Genomic DNA, 20,340 nt, shown 5'->3' with positions numbered 1-20,340 from the left:
TTAATAATTGACACTTTTTAGTCTATATTATAATTGCAAACTAAATGAGTACTCGAAAACCAAGTCATAACATGTACTCCAAAAATATAATTTTGATAGATATAACAATACACAAAAAAAGAGCAGATGTGCATTTTTTATGAATATTTTAGTGACCAGTACGCATTATTTACACACTACAGAAATTGAAGAAGAAATTATATGACTACTGAATATGGATCACAGGCATAATACTGTATTTTTTATGCCTTCAAGTCATCTCTACACGTAATCTCCACATTATTTGAAGTAAATTCTGTTTCTAACTAAAGTATTTTATAAAACTGCAAATAAAGGAGCCATATAAAACGTATTTTAGATAATTCAAAAGATTTTTGCACAAGGAGCAGAATTAACAATTTTCTCTTCCAATTGCCCTAGCCGTGATATCAATATTGATTATCAAAATTCGTAAGATATGGAGGTGAAATTTGACATATAAAATAAAAGTACTTTATTTTTCTTTAATTAAGCACAATGATTTACTATAATTTATTAGTCACACAAATATATAAAATTAAAAATATCAACGAATTGTGTCATTTGTCTGCAATATAAGTGTAATAGACAAAAATATTCGTTTTAAAAATATTTACTGAAACAATATTTTATTTATAAGGCAACAAAAATAAGATTTTCAGTAACTAAGAATCCAGAGCGGGACCGCACCTTGAAATGTCTATTTGATCGTTGACGTTAGTATTGATGACAGTGGGAATTGTAAATGAGCGAATGAGATGAGATGAGTCTTCTTGCGTTTATCTGAAGCAGTAGTGGGATTTCTAGTGATTTTCTTAGCTTTTGTGATTTTCAAAAACCAAAAATAAAAATGGAGTGGATGATACCTGTTAATGAAATGTTATGTGACAAAATTACAAAATTAAACTCTACACTAATACCTCCTGGATTTCATGGAGATGTTCGAGGCGTAAGGTAATAATATATTGAGTTACTTTATTTACAAGAATGTGTTAAACAACATCATTTTGAGGTTTTGTTCAGTAATTTTATATCTTGGGGTTTATTTGTGGTATACGTCACGCCCACCTTTAAAGTTGTTTTTTTTTTATAAGGCGCGTATAGCAGAATTCGATATTATTAGACGTTTTTATATACTTTAAAAAGCATATTTTAATTACAATAAAGATGATCATACAATTATATTGTAATGTTAACACTAACCTCATTAAATATTTCTAACATTACATTTAGTTATTGCAAATCATGTTAATAGAACTATTTATAATCAACTATTATTAATAATTAAAACTGTTATTAATACGACTAGAAGGAATTGCTTGGTTCAACAAAAGTATTACATGAGATCCTATAATTTTTACTGGATATGTATGCATCCAGTCAGCTTAATGATTTAAATAGACTTTCAGTGCAAAACTGACAAGAAATATAGGTATTTTGTTTTGATTTGAGCTATCAGGTATAAGAAGCAATTCGGAATACATACAATTCATGTTCATGCTTAATGTGAACTACTAAATACTTTCTTCTTGGACATAAATAGCACACCGTTAGTCTTAGACATAGTATAAATCAACTTGATTCAACTCGATAATTCAACTCGATTCAACATAGTATAATTTAAAATATTAAAGAACTATATTAATTCAACAAGTACTTTTTTGAATAATTTTCCAAAATTATTATCAAGTAATTTCATGTACAGAAGACTTGTTGCAAATGGTACCAGTAAAATTGAAATGAATTCAAAATTTATTGTTTAACTGGGAACAATGTTCAACATCTAATATATCACAAGCAACATGTTACAACTTTATAATATTTATGAGATAAATTTACATAAAGATAAAAAATATAAAGGGATAAATTTTTTGATTCTCAATTTGTAAAAATATTTCTGAACTTATTGGTGAAAGATCACATACAAATTACCCAAAAAGTAAGGTTAATGTTAAAATTCATAGAAAATGTTTTATATTGTTGTTGTTATTTTTACTAAGGGCAAAATAATTTTCATGAAATAAAAGTAAGTCAAATCCTGAGGCATCATTCATTTTATAGTTTTGCCAAGAAATTGTAGCAGAATTATAAATTAAAAATAATACATGAAATAAAAATCAAATAATAGCTAATTAGTTTACTGTTTACAGTTTGCGGTACTTGTTCAAACTGATTGTTGCGACTGTTTCATACAGGGACATGACCTGTGTGAAATAGTCACATAACATTATCTGATATGTCTTCTAGGATAATGCAAGAAAGCTTGTCCAAGGTGATTGACATATTGGGAGAGCAGTCAGCTACTGCACAAGGCCTCAATAGAGTCATCACTACTGCTGAGAAGCTGCGCAATTCCCCAACACATATTTTGTATTTACTCAAAGATGCCAAAGCTAAAGGGTAAGTAATTATGTGTATGTTAACCTAGTATATTTGTCTATACAACATTTAGAGATCATCATCACATTGTGAGCTTACAGAAAAACATTAATTTTTTAATGTCTTTGCGAAAAGTAACTTCCGATTACTACATATAACATCAAATGTAATGTAGCTGTATTGCTTTACAATTAAATTTGTTTACTTTTAATATTAATCCGCATCGATATCTGCAATGCGGCTAATCAACATAACGAAGATTGCATGTCCAAAATTTTCGGCACTTAAAGTCACGTCAATAACGCCGATAAGGAAATTATGCTTGTTATTCGAAGTTCTCAACTCATAAGCGTTACAAATTATATTTTAAATGTTATTTTTTATTCTCATCTAGCACCTACATATTTTTATTATATTGAGAAATTAATTTGCTCATTTTAGCGAAACTTTATGTATGCACTATCTATAAATTGCGAATTGAAAATTTTTATGTTAATTTTTTATTATTTGATCTATAATTTTATAATTTCAATATACATTAAATTATTTTTTGGCTTGTATGAAATCATGATTATTGTTAGGGCTCAAGCGAAATCTTAAGATGTAGTACAATTAAGTTTAATATTATAATGCACAGTACAAAAGTTCTAACTAAAAAAACTCGTACTGCTAAAAGCCTATTTCTATTTGATCAAACTTTCTTGTTCCATTTCTAAAGACCCGATATTCTATTATTTCGCAGTCAATGGACTGAAATAAACAATAAATATCCCTAACAAACATTGAAATGAAAAAGTTTTTGTTAGTTAATCGTTAAAGAATTACGGTTAATTGTACAAGTCTAAGGCTTTGGTTGATTTAGAGAGTAATATATATAATACAACAATATAATATTGCCTATTGCCTATGAATAAAATTGCCTATGAATTTGTCTTTGTTAAAGTTATAAGTATGTCCATAGCCCCGTGTGTCTGTTGTTATACGGGCTGTGACGTTCAGGAAACGCATTTTTTACGCTAGCATTAAGTAGCATAACGCAATCACAGATCTTTTTTGCTGCTTCTTTGCGATTTATATTTACCTATTGCAATTTGAAAATAGCTTATTTGTAAAGACCACCGCGCATTTCGTTTATAATATTTTTAGTTATCATTTAAAATAGACAAGAATGTAGTATAATATTAATTGATTGAGGTGATTTTTATTCACACCAAATCAAAAATTGTCTATATTTTTGAATAATTCACAAACATAAATTTATCAAAATCTTGGGCCAAACCTGGTAAACGTTCTAATAATAAGCTTGCGTCATTTATTCACATTATACCAAATGGCAAATAACTTACGTAACGGCTTTCGTTTCCCCAGCTATTTAATATACAAATGTATTTAGAATTTCATAATGTTAGTGTTAACTTTCACTTGCGCTTATGTTATGGCGTTTTCATTTTGGATGAACATTAATTTGTTTATATAAGCTCAAGTAACGTATTTCAGTGGCAAGGGCGAGGTGATAGCTCTGTTGAAGGTGGGCCGCAAGCACCTGTTTCTTTTCGACGAGAAGGACAAAGTGTGCGAGGTGGAACCGCTTTGCGTGCTCGATTTCTTCGTGCTGCGTGACCGACAGCGGCACGGTTACGGCAAGCTGTTATTCGATCACATGCTCCAGGTATATAATTATATATTTTTATTAATATTCTTATCTGTTACTTTATTATTCTCCTCATTTTTTTGTAATGTTAATATACCGACTATAAAAGTATGAGGATGTAATTTGTATAAACGATAAAAAGTATTTTGAATGTCCAAGTCAATCGATTCTAATTAAAAAATTTAAACTTTAATCTATTATTAAACAGCAATGGCGAATGTTTCTATTAGTTTATCAATCTTAACTGTATAACTGAATTTCAACCGTTTGACGAGTTTTATGCATCAAAGAAAGAGAAATTTTTTGGATGACGTAATTTTGTTTTGTTTTTTTCAGTTCAGACTGAATAAAGGAAGTTAGAATTACTTTTCTTTAAAATTGAAATTTTATTTTGATAAATAGTTAATTATCGTGCTCAGTGAACTGATCAAATATTAACGGAGACATCGAATTATGATATCACTAGCTGTGCTTGCATTAAATAAGGTCAAACATTTATTCTCGATAAGGCCTCAAACACCTTCCTTGAATGCCGAATATAGGCAGAGTATGGCGGCGTATGTCAAGACCTTGAAAACGATCTAGGTATTTGAATGGATAAATTAATTGTTTGTGATTCCATCGCGCAAAAACTATGAGAATAATTTTTAGTACAATTAAGCTATTTCATATTAACTGATATTAACGTCATGATACTTATAAATTTATTATATAAAATTTCCATGTTTTTTAAGCATCCAGTACAAATATATTAAAGAACAGTTAGCCAAATAACTGAGATATAAATAGATGCATCTATGAAATCTTTATGTTAGAGATTTTATTGTTTTATTAATTATTCATATTAGGAAATACAATTTCATTATATTTATAGTTACTATGATTCGCTTAGGTTTTTTTTTTATGATTAACATAATATTTTTTTAACCAGAAAAGTAAACTTTATTTTATTTAAAATCTTCTTTATAAAGGCTGCTTTTACTAGATTTCATATTAGTTTTTATCTTCTCGACACTCCAGCTCTTAGACTTAGTCAATGCCTATGCAATTATTTTGAAGTGGGCGGCTTCGTCACGATCTTTGTACACGTAATTGTACACCGCAAGCAAAAATACCTTTTAGGTATAAGTTTTTATTTTACTTTGAATTTTTCTTTTTATTACTTTTACTTCAAAACCGTCTTATGTGATATAGAGAAATAAAATACACACTTATATTCTGACCTTAAATTCACTTATTAAATAACATTGAGTCTATCGTATGTTCAAGCCAATATACCCATCGCTTCTATGGAGTCAGTTGCCAAAAAAATGTTTACTGTTTAGTACTTAATTGTAATTTTTCTTTTATTTCGCTATACATAACCAACTGGGACATAAAAATATATGGAAACGAAATAGTCGTAATAATCAAGAACAGTTTTATGATTTTGTATTTAATTTTGCAGTTCAAAATGACGTTTAAATCATGACCATACACAGTAAGTCAAAAAAAATAAAAAGTTATGTACATACGTACATATGACTATTTGATACATATATAGGACCTCGATCATAAATGCACGACTGCACTATATTTACCTTAAGTAAACTCACTTAAATTATTACATATTCAGTGTTAGTCATTTATTAATGACTCTCAAGGTACGGGCGCCTTTATTCGTTATGAAGACTTATGTTCTATTAGTTTTGTGAAGGGAGTATGAAGAGAAATGTATTGAAATAATTTCTATGAATTACTTTATAGATTATTCTGTTTAGGCCATATACAAGTATTTGAATTTTCCGATGTCTTTAATGTGGTTCTATCAATAGCTTGTTGTATTTGAAAATTTGAGTACTTGGTGAAAGATTATTGTGAACCTTTTGTAAACTTTCTTTTTATGAACTCAATTATAATAAATACATTTCTAAAAATTTTGCTGACAACCGAATACTAACATTTTTCTAAATAGTAAAGAAAAGCCAAACTTATTGATGTAATTTAACGCATGTTTAATAGGCGTTTTCGTAATGCAGAACTCTATGATACAGAATTTACACTTTTTTTACCATATTGGTACATTAAACTTTCAGGACATGGAAGTATCAGCCCAGGAGTTGGCTATAGACGGTCCGTCGCCTAAGATGGAACAGTTCCTCAAGAAGAACTACAACGTTGAACGACTCCTACGGCAGAACAACAATTTTGCTGTATCGCCACAGTTCTTTGGTGCTGTGCCTGAGATGAAGTACGTTAAAAATTATAATACACAAACGTATCCAAACACAAAAGTACACACATACGTGTCTGTACTCTAACACACACACACACACACGCACGCACACAACACTGTTTGTGTTTGTGTACAAACAGTTTTAATATGACAAAGCATCGAATATGGTCATTCAGAAAAACCTCTATGATAATATTTGTTTTCTTAAGGTGACTTCGAAATAAAATGTAAAAATTATTAAAGTGCAGATAAAAGAATTTACTAATATTGTAGATTTTTGTATTATTTACATTAAGATAGGAAACGCCAACAGTAAAGTAATTTCATTCTATGACGAATCAATAATAACTTATTTTAATTCCAGGCCCATAAGAAGACGGCCACGGCTCTCAATGTTTTAAATACATATTTTTTTATATTATTTAATATTAACTGTCGCTAAAATATAATAAAATAATATAAAACAACTATAACTTTCATTAAAATTTAACAGCAATTATATTAATCACAGATCATGGAAAATAACAAGAAAAATCCTAAGTTAATTCTGCTTGTGCGAAGGTTAGTTGCTGTTAGGATTTTCTTTTTTATTGACGGACCATAACTTACGAGGAACATCACATAGACTTCACGATTAAAATCATTGTTCGATGTAACAGCTCACAACACACTCACTCTATCGTCCCATTGACTACAACTTGGATATCTGAATGCTAATTTTCAATTTGTGTTATGAAGGTTACTTCATATTAGTTGTTATAAAAATAAGTAACAATTAGCTTTCAAGATTTACAAAATAATTACAAAGAACTTTCTAAACTTTAATTGAAACGATGTCCCTTCTCGGATTGGTTGTTCGATGTAAATGTTGTCTCTCTAAAAGAAAAGCTTGTCATCTTGTATGTAAATTTGAATAATTCCAAATTAGTTATTTGCTATGTATGTTATAAAAATGGCTTCTATTTAAGTTATTGAATTAATATTCATTATAAGAGTAACTATTTTTAATGATCTCGTTATATACATATATATAAATAAATTAGAGACAGGTAAATTAGTATTATATTGTATCAAGTCGAATTCCATACTGAGAGGCGGCATTCCTAATAGCTAATAAAACGATGCAGTCCAATACTTTGGTTGTAAGCTTTTAACATGTTCTTATTATTAATACAAACAGTAAGTCCGGTCGTTCGACGCCGGCTGTGACTCCTCAAGTCGGCCGCTTCGCTGCTCCGAAACCACCTTCAGCCATCGCCAATGTAAGTGTTCCTCATACAACGCTATAATCATCAAACACCATAATGAGTAGATAACGGTAATTATCTGGCGAATTAGATCTGTGTTGGTGTTATATTGTCTTATAAATAGTGCATATGCATCATACGTGGACTCACGCGTGCATGCATGCATCTCATTTCCTCTTTTTCACCAGCAATAACTTAATTTACGTCGAAGTCTCAAACCTGAGACCCGACAACCAACATCGCATTTTATATTTATTTAGCGTCCCTAGGGATTTTAAAAAGAAATTATAATTACAGATACTATACTGGTTATAGAACAATAGTCACATGTGAGTTACAAGGGATTAGCTATGAATATTAATTATATTTTCATATCGTATTGTATAAGAAGTTTATTAAAATACCTTCAAAGAATACTCCTGTATTGTAAAAGCATTTTAGTATGTGGATAGAACTAAGTACATTCATTTTATTACTACAAGCTTTAAAAGGATCTCTCATATTTATAGATTTTTTAGTTGACAGTTCTTGATATAATTTGTATTGTTATAAATTTAAATATTTTCTGTAGTTTATTAGCCTTCAGTGAATAGGTTGGGATAACGTAAAGTAGATTTGATTAAATAAAACTGTTTTTTGTTTATTTGAATAAATAAATATCAGTAAGCTCTTATTATCATATTCGTCATTTAGAAAAAAAATAATATTTGAAACACGTAAAGAACTAATTTATCAACGTCGTTATTTAGTGACATTTGGCTTGATTATGTCTACACGTGTGAGTCTTTCTTCGTTAGTCTGATGTATAGTTTTTATTTGCAGGTGATACACGGAGGCGCCAGCGCTTGCCAGGAGACGAGCAATGGGTATGAGTTTGTGTGCAATGTTTGTTCCAGCACGACCAACATAAAGTTAATTTTGTTTCTGTCACGTTTAAAACTCTCCCCTTCTTATAACACGATTTTCATTAATTTTTACGTTCTTAATTTTTTATGGTTTGGTTCATTTTATTTTAATTTTCGTTGCTTTCAGCTTCGACCGTAGCAGGACGACGTACTGGCACTGACTGAAGCCTATTTTTAATCATTATTTATTTTTCTTTTTGCTTACATTTACTGTAATTTATATGTTTTTGTTTAAATGTAAATAACTCCATAATGTTTTGACTGCTTTTATTAGATAGTTTATTACTATTGGTCGTAGAAGTAAGCACTCGGTCGATTGATATCGTTTCCTTTTCTGTTTTGACATTTACATAAAAATTCTTTAGGTATTTATAAGACGAAGAGTGCGCACGGCTTTTGTTTCTTGGTACAGAATTCTGCCATTATCGATAAATCCCGCACTCGCGGACCGTATTGTGATTTAAGTATCACTATTATTTTTTAGAAATTAAATACATTATATACAACAAAGAAATAACGAATAATAGTTTAGTTTTCGCGGCTTCTACACAATTCTCTTATTATTTATATATATATATATATATATTTTAATTTTTAGAAAAATATGTCATAGAGACACCTTTTTTTTTATTGTTTTGTTTCATGCCAGTTCGCTTATCGTTTAAATTATATCACACTTTAATACAAATAGCGCGTGTTATAATATCCGCGCTAATGCTACCGACTTGAGGTCTGTAACCGGTAAAATTGAGCTCAGTGTATTTGATGAGACGCACACGAGATATTTAAGGACGTATAAACATTCAATTAATCATGAAAAAATCCGTCTTCATTATTTAAATTTTTCATATCATATTCTTCTCGTTGCCATTCTATTTGAGAAAAATAATTGTTTAGTGTATGTAATATTTTTTTTGTCTTGATATTATCGGACCAGTTTTAGGATATTTATATCTTGTGCGTTTATAACCATATGGCCCGAACAATCGAATCGTGTAACGATTAACGATGATAGTTAAAAATCATTCCACTTCCCATCAAATAACAGCGCCGATAACACTACGCCTTCTTTTGTGAATAATATGAAGTGTGCTCTTAGTCACCAAATTTGCCTTTGAACATTGCATATAGACTTTCCATTTTTTCATTCATAAATCTTCATATTTAAATGAATTTACAAATGAAAAAATGAAAACAGTCCGAATGTAGTAAATCGTTGCAACGGCTCTGATCCTTTAAATATGCATATTTAGAACTGTTCATATCGGTCGATGCACGCTCTTTCTCTTATTCATGCCTTGACATTTAAATTATTTTTAAATAAGGCCGAAAAAAGAATGTAACTATTTAATCACTTATATTGTTTATAAACAGTGGTTTGGTAACATGAGACTAAATAGAAAATTATATTACATGATTTGTATATTTTATTATTATCTTCACATTCACGAGTGTTACAGATTTACCGAGAGCCGAAACCAACATACGCTAAACCACTGTCTGAAAGAGACGGTTTACGATTAACAAAACGATTATCGTACGAACAATCATATTATATCATTTTAATCGCATTGTGTTGTGTTGTATTGGTTGTACAAATGTGTATGGAACATACCGTAAATTATAAGTGAACATCTGAAGGTCAATAAACTTTCATTAGTAATTATAAGCACCGCTTACATAAGTAATATAATAATAATTCATCATGGATTTGACCTCACTTAAATCATACAAAATAATTAATCATTTTAAACATTTATTGTTTTTTTTTTAATTTAGCTAAAAATCCATTAAAAATCACTTCACTATTTTGTTAATTTGCACTGTGATAATATTATACTTTTCATTTTGTAATTTATGTTTATTTTTATAACGTGCAATAATTATTTTGTATTTTATATTTGTTAAAAAAAAATTATAACTAAATTTAACATTAAATATAATGAAAGCGTTATTCCAATAAACATAGTTTTTTTTTATATATAAATTATAAAATTGTAATAATATTTGCACAAGATTATAGTGTTTTATCGACTTTTGGTTTTTATTTTAATGCCTAACATTTTTTGAACAAAGCTATTGGTCCGGTGAAATTCATTCTATATCTGATAACAATGTTTAAAGGTTTAGCCCGTCAGATGGTGTTAGCCCTGAGGCGACCGAAGTCGAACCAGTTGCTGAGAATGTTCTAGAAACAGCTCCAAAGGAGACCGAGGCAGATATAGCGGAAAATCAAAAGAGTCCCGAGAGGCCTTGCACTCTTCAGGTGGAGCCGGTACTGGAGGCCTCGCCCTCCGCTGCACTCTCACCCGCGGGGTCGACGACCTCCCGCCGCGACTCGCAACTCACCGACCGCGGTTACTTCGACGTCAAGTTCTATCACAACAAGCTGTGGTAGAAACTCACCAGTCGTTATATAATCTGTTGCCGCTTCTATTTGTTCGTTTGGCCTAGTTGTTATTTTATGTTTGTTTCAGCGTATAGTTGTAAACAATTATTAATTATAATTATAACAAAGTTCTAGTCTTTATAGACTATAAAACATTCCGTAAGCATTTATAATGTAGCCTCGTGAAGATGTTTAGATGTTTGCACACGTTTATAATAATATATTTAGATAATAGATGTTTATCAAAAACTGTGGGATCGATGTATTCGCATAGAGATTTATATTACTGTAATTGGAAACAAAAAAAAGGGTGACGGTGGATTATTTTGAAGGACCGCCGCTAACCATTTATCAAACTTTTAAGTCGAAAAATAATAAACGTTGAACTTTAAGAAACATGTTCTGCCAAAATCAGCCACAATTATGTTTAGTACACACAAGTTTTGTTGTGTAATAAAAAAAAAATACTTCCAAATATTCTAATATTAAAAACCTATTTTGATCGTATTTGATAACGATTTGCCGTCCTGAACAATTTTTGCCCTCTTTTTGGTCTTTTACAGATTGTAATTAAACGATATAACTGTTACAGTTTTCACTATACGCAGTGAACTTTTTTCAATGAATATTAAAATTTTGCACAATAATACTCATAACAAACAAAAGCATTGCTATCGTTAAGTTTATTGTTGTCAGTATAACCTTATTGGACTCTCGATTAAAACATAAAGATGTCTATATTTTTGTCTCTATCTCTGTCACATGTAGGCGTTTCTATAGAAAAAACACATGTACCTACTTTTTCTCACATAGTCATTTGTCTCTCATCTCCTCGTATTAAAATATTTAAGGGGAAACGTTTAAAATAACTTAAATATAGTGTTTAAATCTAGTTTGCATGTTATTAAAGTTCTTTATCTTGGATCAGTATAAATGTTTTGATTGTAATTCTTTTCATTCATATTAAAACTTTGCTTAATATATATGGTTTTATTTTTTGATTAGTACTAAAATCCTTTAATTTTTATTGATACTGCTTCTCTTATACCAGATTATATATGAAGGGGCACAATAAAAAGTCATGATTCATAAAGAAACATTTTATTAAATCCATTACAGTGGGACATCAGAATGTAATCAATGTCTATCTTTGGGTTCTACTACATATAAATCAAAAGGGAAACAGGGCGGTAGGGTCGAGGGACAAAAACTATCTGCAAGCATAGGAAGTTCTCGGTAAGGGACAAAGGTACACAGATATAACATTAAATAGCATGGCATACATTAATCCAAGCGAGTTCAAAATATCCTCATATAAATTAGCTAATGAGTAAGGAAATGAGGATTTACATAGTATAATATCATTTAAACAACGGTGAGTTAAATACATGACTATTATAAGACAGCATATAAGTGCCAACACTCTGAATGCAGTTTAAAATTCCATTCTTACAAAGTCTTAAGGCGTGATTTAGTAAAGCGTTCTTTAAAATAATTTTGCTTTAAATGATGGCACATTACTTTTTTGTCTCCGTCCAAATGCTATTTCATGATTTTTGTCTTTTAGACGTCTTTAACCTCCAGCTAGAAGACGTCTCACGCGACACCTGTTAACGATCCCTGTACTGCCCACTATAAATTCGTTTCAACTTGAGCATGCCACCGAGGCCCATCGATTGCTGTGCTGTTTTAGAGTGAACTCATTCAGAGTGAAAGACACGTAAACGTTCCAATACAATGAACTACGCCCTTCAGCTAGGTTAAGCGTCGCCTCTAAATGATAAGCTATATCTACAGAGCCTTGGAGGTAACATTACGAAACGGGAACACCAAACGTGTCCCCTAAATAAAATGTATTTTTCAGTTGAATAAAATGTCCTCCGTCTAATACAAAATACTTATTCATATAATGATTATTAAAATAGTATGAAGAATTGTACGCAAATCTATTTAAGAGAACTTACGTATATATTTTATTCTTACAGAAGTAATACATTAATTATAATAAAAAAGACTAGCATATATCAAAGTGTAATTCTTAAATAACTTTCAATATAAATGGTTTGTTACCTACTGATCGATAACGATCTTAGTCAAAGTATAGTATAGTATATAATATAAACTCATGAATTTCATTTATTTTATGATAATACATATTATAAAAAAGAAAATACGTTGAGCATAATTATAGAAATTTCTAGATGCCGTATCACAGTAGGCTAACTTAAACAATAAAGTCACAGATAATTTCATTTCAATCGAATTCTTAAACGAAATGAATCAATCGATTAAAACAAATGAATTCGCATTGGAATATCGGTTCGTAACTTTATCCAGTTCCTTGTGACATATAATTTTAAGATATAAAAAAATATTATAGGCCTGAAACGAACCGATTTCAGTTTCAGTCTTAAGCGCAGAAGTGCCATTGTCTCCTGAAATGGGACATTAATTGCGCCTTTTTGTCAAAAAATAGGCAAAAATAAAATGCGTTCTTATTGGTCCGAATGGAAAGAGACTTATTTTATATAATCGATTAAATGCGGTATATGATACTGTTAAGTAGATAGATATCGCTAGGAATGTATATGGGGATCGAGAGCGCCGTGTAGCGGTATTTTGTACAAGAAGTTGAAGAAGATCTGGCTACAGGCGTCCCCCGATTAAGATAATTACAGCTACAACACTCACTATATCTCGAGTATATAACATGTCAACTAACACCTAATAAGTGTAACTATTAAATAATGGGTTGATTCCATAGCTTTCTGGCGCCTCAAATTGGTACCGGCAACCTTTAATGCTGGTGTGACCATGTTTCTTTTACGTCACAAACACATTATTTATTTGGCACTGAAAACAAAAACTAACAACTATTACTATTAAACATTAAGTCATCGTGTGAAGAGGTGTTTGTTTACATTTTGTTAAGAAAAATCCCAACGCCGTACTGGCCTTATCTTACAAGTAAGAGATATTCTTTAATACATTCAACAAATACTATTCAGAGACATGAATACATCCCAAAAATATTTTGATATTCTCAGTCTTAATGATATAAGAAATATTTGTCTCACAAATATACAATAGCACTGTTACACCGGATATATGATTGTACTTTTCAGTAAATCTCACGTACGTTTTACTTTGTGACAATTTTTTTGCATTTTGTACTAAACATTAAATAAATATAATAGATCATTCGTTAAACTAATATAATTGAAGCAATAGTGATTGTTGGTGATGAAATAACGTGGAAAAATCTGAAGCAATCTGTTAACATCTTTGGCTTGTTTTCGTTAGTAATAATAAATAATGAGTAGCTAGTTATCTTCGTTATGTATAAAAGGGAGTCGTATACGGTGGTACATTCAATGCAATCATACTGTGTCTGTTGAACATCAAGTAAGCGAAATTGGGTTTAATGTGTCAAATGTATGTAGTTGTGATAGAAGCGTAGACGTCGACGTCTGGTTTGTCGTGGCGAAGGTGCATCACCACAGTGGAGAATCAATCGCGGGAATTCGCTTCGTTTATCTGTAATGTAAGTTTAATACGAATCATGATAGAAAAAACATGCTGAAAAAGTTACGGGCTATTTATTATACATGCTAAATAATCATAGTTTCATACAGATGTATAAGGTCGAGTAATGTCTTATAGAAAACTATGATTTCTCAAAACCACTTGTCTGCGATGGTAAGGAACAATGTCACAAGTCTAGAAACTGACCTATGTACGATAGTAGCGAGATCTTTGAGTGCTTTCTCGACGCCGTCAGCGAGGTGGTGGTGGTGGGGAGCGGGCGAGGCAAGGGCGCGCGCCTCAGCCTCTAGTCGGGCAGCGACAGCCCGCAGCTGCAGCCGTAACTGCGGCGCACAACTACCGGCTGCTGTCGCACAAGCACCACTCAGACGTGCGAGGCGCTCGGAGGTCTGGAGACGCCATAAAGACCCACGGCCGCCAGCTGTACCGCTACAGCCTCGGCGAACCTGATTTAATTTTAGATATTACAATGCAAACCATAGGATCGTAACAAATAATCGTGGTGTGAAAATTCATAAGCTACAGGTAACAATAAATATTCATAAGGTAAAGGGACAAATACAACCTCGTTAGTGCAGCACTCTAGTAATGTCCGGAGAGCGGCAAGTGCATCTCCGTCATCGTCGGATGTCGTCGGTGCTAAAGGAGTCGCATAGATGCCACCCTTTCCTAAAGGTCGTGCGCGTACTGCAGGCTTATTAGCCACAGTTGGCTTGTCATCTCTTCTTGCTAGGATGCTTCCGCTTCTGCCGAGCGCACTCCTTTCTTCTGGGGAACCTTCTTCACTCTCTTCCCCTTTTGGTCTCATTTTTGGACTGAGTCTTTCATCACTCTCCTTACTCTCCCATAATTTTTTTAAGCTACTGATGCTTCCAGTGCTTCGTCTTTTGTCTTCGTCGTCGCCGCCGCTGGTGTCTAATGATGCGCTTTCTGGACGTTTCTTGTCTGATTCATCACTCTTGCTAGATATATCTTTTCTTGAATCTTCCGGGGAACATTGTTCCAACTTTTTGGATGTGCCGTTTGTAGCAGGACAGTTGCCTTCAACTTTCCGCAATCGGGACTTAAAGTCAATTATTGAGCGACCGGGCTCCTCTGAGTCCTTACTAGTAATACACATTCTATTTGTGTCAACTTTTTTTAATTGTGATTTGAAATCAGTTTTTGTCTCTGGTTCGGTTTTCTTTTCAACGTTGTTTCCAAAGGACGTCTTTCGTAAACTAGCCTTGAGATCAATAGGAGATATGGTTTCCTTGCCATTATCAATTGGTTTCGGTTGTTCAATCTTCTTCTCTTGTTTACGCAAAGCTTCCATATTTAAACTTTCGGAGAGCTCGGAAACTAAACGAGTCACGGGGTCTCCGAAAGATGTATGCATTTCCATAACTTCATTCGGCGGCGGTGATTCCTTTAGTTTGCTTAATTTTTTATCTGCCCTCTCTTTGATTTCTGCAACTAATTTCAGTTCGAGCATCTCCTTCATGATTTGCTTTGCGGGTTTAACTTCGCTCTCTCGTTCCTGTATAATAGTATCATCAGTATCATTTGTTTCCGTACAACAATCGGGTGGCGGAGGTGGTGGCGGAGGTTGTGTATCTTCTGGGGGTGGTGGTAGGTCTGGCGGTGGCGGTGGGAACTCTAGTTCAGCTAGCCTCGGTCGTGGTTTCGCCGGACTGTTGAATGAGCGAAGGGGGGGAGGAGCGCGGGCTGCACGTGGTGAGGCCGGCGCCGGCGCAGTCACCCCGCCTGATGAATTGGAACGTATCATGTGCGGCTGAGCACGAGCGGTACGGGGTGATAGAGATCGAGCTTCGTCTTGAGGTTCTCGTATAACACATGGCGTACCACCGCTCTGCCTCAGAGACTCTAAGTAAGCACCTATCCGTGCCCCTTTCGGCAGTGTTCCATATCTATTGATGGCGCGCTTTACATTTTGCACTTCAAGTGCAGCTACTTGCACCCCTTGCTGCAAAATATATTTTTAATAATATAATATATGTGCTTTCATTAGGTTAAATATGTGTTTTCTTTCTTATAAAATAAGGTAATATAAGCTTTTTTTTAAAAAATAACTAGATAGTGCTTTACTGTCATTTCACCTGTTGTAACTATAAGTAACCTAGAAAACTATTTTGAAGACAGAATTATAATTGGAAGGAAACACAGACTCACGCAAACTGTTTTAATCCAAATTATAATATTTTTAAAATATGAGTGAGTACCTTGGGCTGCAGTTCGTGTGCGGGCGGGTGTTGGTGTTGGATCGGAGCGTGTGCGTGTCTTCTTTTTGATCTGTGTCGGTGTTCGGCGACCCCCATACCGGCCCCCGACTCATCTGTATCCGGGGTTGCTTCCGCAAGGGAACCCTCGGATGAAGCCTCGCGACCCCCACCACGACCCCCGCCTAACACATAATTTTGTTATTACTATACTTAAATTATACTGTTGCCGATGAGAAGATAAAACTTTTCTGAATACTTATGGTACTTTATAGTTTCAATTCATTCCTATCATTAATTTATTCATTGTCTTACGCTTTGGGATCAGATTTCGTGAGTTTCTAAGCTCCCTGCAGGATTCGAACCTGCCTACCCCAAGGACTTCAAAATGGTATGAACCATTTACGTACACATACACAATATGAATACACGTAGGTATACACAAAATTGTAATTTGGATAAAATAATTTCACAATAGAAATGACTTATCATCCTAGTGTTTGAAATCAATGATGACTAAATGAAATGTGATTGATAAAAACAAATGAGCATCTCTATTAGCAATGATAACTATAGACGTGTCTCTAATATACTAATACATATTAAATACATAACAACTATTTTAATACAATAATTTAAATACATACCGATAATATACAATAGAATAACAGCACATCCGATAGGGAAAATATACAAAAACATAACATTTTCTAAATTGTTTATATTTATGAGGATGTCGATGTGGTTGTGATTGGAAAAGGATTATTAAAATCTATCAATATTTACACTAATACAACTCGCTACATAAAATGTGATTAAATAATCTTATTATATAATAAAACAATAATTGCGTTTATATAGAAAACAATAAAAATAAAAGCAACCTATGTTGCTAATGATTCTGGTCATTAACGACTAAACGAAGCTTTGAGAATAATAATCATTATACGGCACCGAGATCCTGTTCAGTGTTCTAATATACTAGAGACTGTAAGAGCCGGACGAGGCAAAAACATTTTTTTCGTAATCGCTTACAATTTGTTAATTGTAATTTCTTCAATTAATAGAGTACTTAAATTTAATATATAGGCTCTTTACATATCTCTGGTATATCATTTAAACAGGTCACTCGCAGCTAACAACAAACGTGGAAAAGGGATGCAAGAATATATATTTTAAGCGCCCTCTAGGGGTGATAGAAAAATCATAAAGAGAACAGGGCGTAAGAAGAGTGTTGGTCCTTAGGTATTTAGAATAAGTTATAAATCTTGATAATTTCTTAAAATTTGATTGGTTGTTATCAATATGACAACCTCATCGATCTTTGTATATTTTAGTAGAAGTCAAGGTCGTATATCTAATATATATATTTAAATTGTATACTTTTCTGACGCCAAATGCACTCCTTATTATGAAAGTATATACGAAATACATGTACATATAATTGTTATAATAATATAAAATTTTATATATAACACGTATCTGACAGGATATTTTTTTATAAAATTTATAAAAAAAAAAAATCTTGACAGATCCGATCTCGGTTCAATATATATTAGTCGCTAGTACTTGAAGATAGTATTAACATAATGTCTATGTAAAAAACGAATATATATAAAATATAGATAACTTAATGGCAAGGCATAACGTTTCTGATCGAAACGTATAGTATACTTACAAAATGTTCGAACCTATCGCTATACACCTGAGTGAGCGGACAAACAGACAAAATCGCTTTTAAATGTATGCATATATCAACAATTAAAATTAATTACAATATACTAAGAGGTACATCGTCCGTATGCCGCTCAGATGTTTATATAGCTGCATACATAGTAATAAGAATAAACAAGATATGTATAAATATATACATACATATGTGTATATTGTTTTCATGACTTTCCATGTTAATGCCAATGCAACACAAAATTTCACATGATATGCAATAGATTGTGAGTTTATATGAAGCCATCAGCATAAGCAGAAAACCTGAGTAATCGAAAATAGAAAAAGATTTGACCTTACTAAAAAAAAAATCATAAAGAGAATAGTTTTCGATATAGACATTGAGACATCCAGTCACTAATTTTAAAAATTTACAAGTAGTTTTAATTGACAATACATACATTACACATCGATTACAATTAAATATGTTTATTTAACTAAAGAATAATCACTCACTAGTTTTAGAACAATTTTTTATGTATGCAATTTCCTGTTAAACATCACATCTTACCCTCGAGTATATCTGTAACTATTTGAATCATTTCAAGTATCAATATCAATGCATGCGAAAACAATAGAAATTTTAAAATGTGGTCACATGCTTATTGCAGCTTGGTCGTGATAATAGATGTTCTGTAGCGACAACCACTTGAACTAATTATGATATATACTTGTTATGATAAGTTTTGAAACATTACTGTTTGGAATATGTTGTAATATGGGGTTGGAGCGTTATTAAGTGGATTCGTTTGAAAATTCTTTTCACGATTGTTCACTTCCATGACTGTGTGTGTATGAGTGTATAGACGTATGCGCGAGCGCGTGTTTGTGTGTGTGTACAAATAAAACTAACCGTTAAGGGAAGCTAGCCCGTCGTCAGGCCCAGCTTGATCCTCAGCAGCGTACTGAGACTCGCGGAACGAACTGCACGATGACAAGAGACTGACGAATACACAACATTTTTACAAGTTAATGTCATGACTGTATTATATTTATATAAATAATAAATTATTGAACACAACTCTATATCATATCCAGCGTGACTGTGTAGATACGAAAGAAATATGCTCCCGGTGATATTAAACTGTAAAAAAAGTTCTTGCTAATGACATTCCAATCATGAATGAATGGATGTCGTGAGCAGAGACATACAGATCACCGAAAACTCGTTTTCTTTAACATTATGTAACCATAACATTTATTTGTAGAAATTTATATAGTATTAAACTAACTCTCGAATGAGTAAATTGTTAATACATATGTAACGGAATGGAAGCGCTCCAAACTGTTCACAAACTTCGTTCAAAGACGAAGTAGGACGTGGTCGTGACAGTTACGCTAATATGATTTTCTAATTGAAGTGTTTACATTACTGTTAGGTTCCTGTTATATAATTGTTTATAATATTGTGTTATATATTTAACCTCAATGACACTATTCAGTAACTATTATTTGATATTAAGTTTAACGTTCCCGTTTAATTTCCTATAATTAAAAAAATAATAATAATACTATGAGTTAATACGAAAGTCGATAGTTTCCTTTTTACCTACAAATTGAACAAATTTAGAAACACATCAACGACATATTGGTCCATTTTCTTAAATATTTATCGAATATATATTACTATGCTTACTTTTTTTAAAATTAAAAATCAACAGAATTTCTGTTGTAATACCGGACATGTCAAATTAAAATCTCTCTGACACTAATGCATAATTTTTTTTTTTACTCTTAAAGAACACTAGCCTTAATAAACTTTAATTGAGGAACATGAAAAAGTCCATTCGTAAATGTTGGCCATGTCTATACACATATAAGGCGTATGTGTTAAACCAACCGACCTGGTTCTCTTAGGCGGCGTGGGCGCCTGTTTCCCGCGGCGGTTGGTTGGCCTTCTCATTTGAACCCTATCGCCGCCTGTTCCTCCCTTCTTCAGAGACATCTGTGGTGTAGCACACACACCCTCTTGAAGCTGCTTCTCCACTTCTGTTTCAAGAAATTAATAAAGATTCCGTTTTGATCTTAAATCAGTGTACCTATACA

The 20,340-nt window shown here is 32.3% G+C and overlaps 2 protein-coding genes across 4 annotated transcripts in view; one reads left to right on the top strand and one right to left on the bottom strand.

Annotated features, from left to right (window-relative positions):
• The first annotated feature begins 720 nt into the window (after positions 1-720).
• On the top strand, positions 721-11,785 carry LOC116777468 (alpha-tubulin N-acetyltransferase 1-like). Of its 2 annotated transcripts, none has more exons than XM_061526212.1 (7): positions 721-972; positions 2,266-2,418; positions 3,895-4,066; positions 6,124-6,278; positions 7,444-7,525; positions 8,333-8,376; positions 10,546-11,785. In XM_061526212.1, the coding sequence occupies exons 1-7, from the start codon at positions 869-871 to the stop codon at positions 10,811-10,813; spliced, it is 978 nt and encodes a 325-aa protein (XP_061382196.1). In that variant the 5' UTR covers positions 721-868; the 3' UTR covers positions 10,814-11,785. The 2 variants fall into 2 exon arrangements, with proteins under 2 accessions (XP_061382196.1, XP_032526914.2); XM_032671023.2 differs by having other exon boundaries at positions 722-972; positions 10,540-11,785.
• A 104-nt stretch (positions 11,786-11,889) lies between these two features.
• The window catches only part of LOC116777083 (tyrosine-protein kinase Abl), a 32,936-nt gene continuing 24,485 nt past the window's right edge, over positions 11,890-20,340 (bottom strand). For both annotated transcript variants that reach the window (XM_032670437.2, XM_032670438.2), the window contains 6 exons: positions 20,139-20,283; positions 19,148-19,236; positions 16,573-16,754; positions 14,916-16,316; positions 14,537-14,796; positions 11,890-14,341 (listed from right to left, as the gene is read on the bottom strand). In XM_032670437.2, the coding sequence (XP_032526328.2) occupies positions 14,338-14,341; positions 14,537-14,796; positions 14,916-16,316; positions 16,573-16,754; positions 19,148-19,236; positions 20,139-20,283 (2,081 nt within the window). In that variant the 3' untranslated portion in view covers positions 11,890-14,337. The remainder of the gene's footprint in view (positions 14,342-14,536; positions 14,797-14,915; positions 16,317-16,572; positions 16,755-19,147; positions 19,237-20,138; positions 20,284-20,340) is intronic.

Source organism: Danaus plexippus, chromosome Z (assembly GCF_018135715.1).
Source record: "Danaus plexippus chromosome Z, MEX_DaPlex, whole genome shotgun sequence".
NCBI classification, from domain to species: Eukaryota; Metazoa; Arthropoda; class Insecta; order Lepidoptera; family Nymphalidae; genus Danaus; species Danaus plexippus.
Note: the sequence above shows the minus strand (reverse complement) of the source record. Positions and strands in the feature narration are given on the sequence as shown.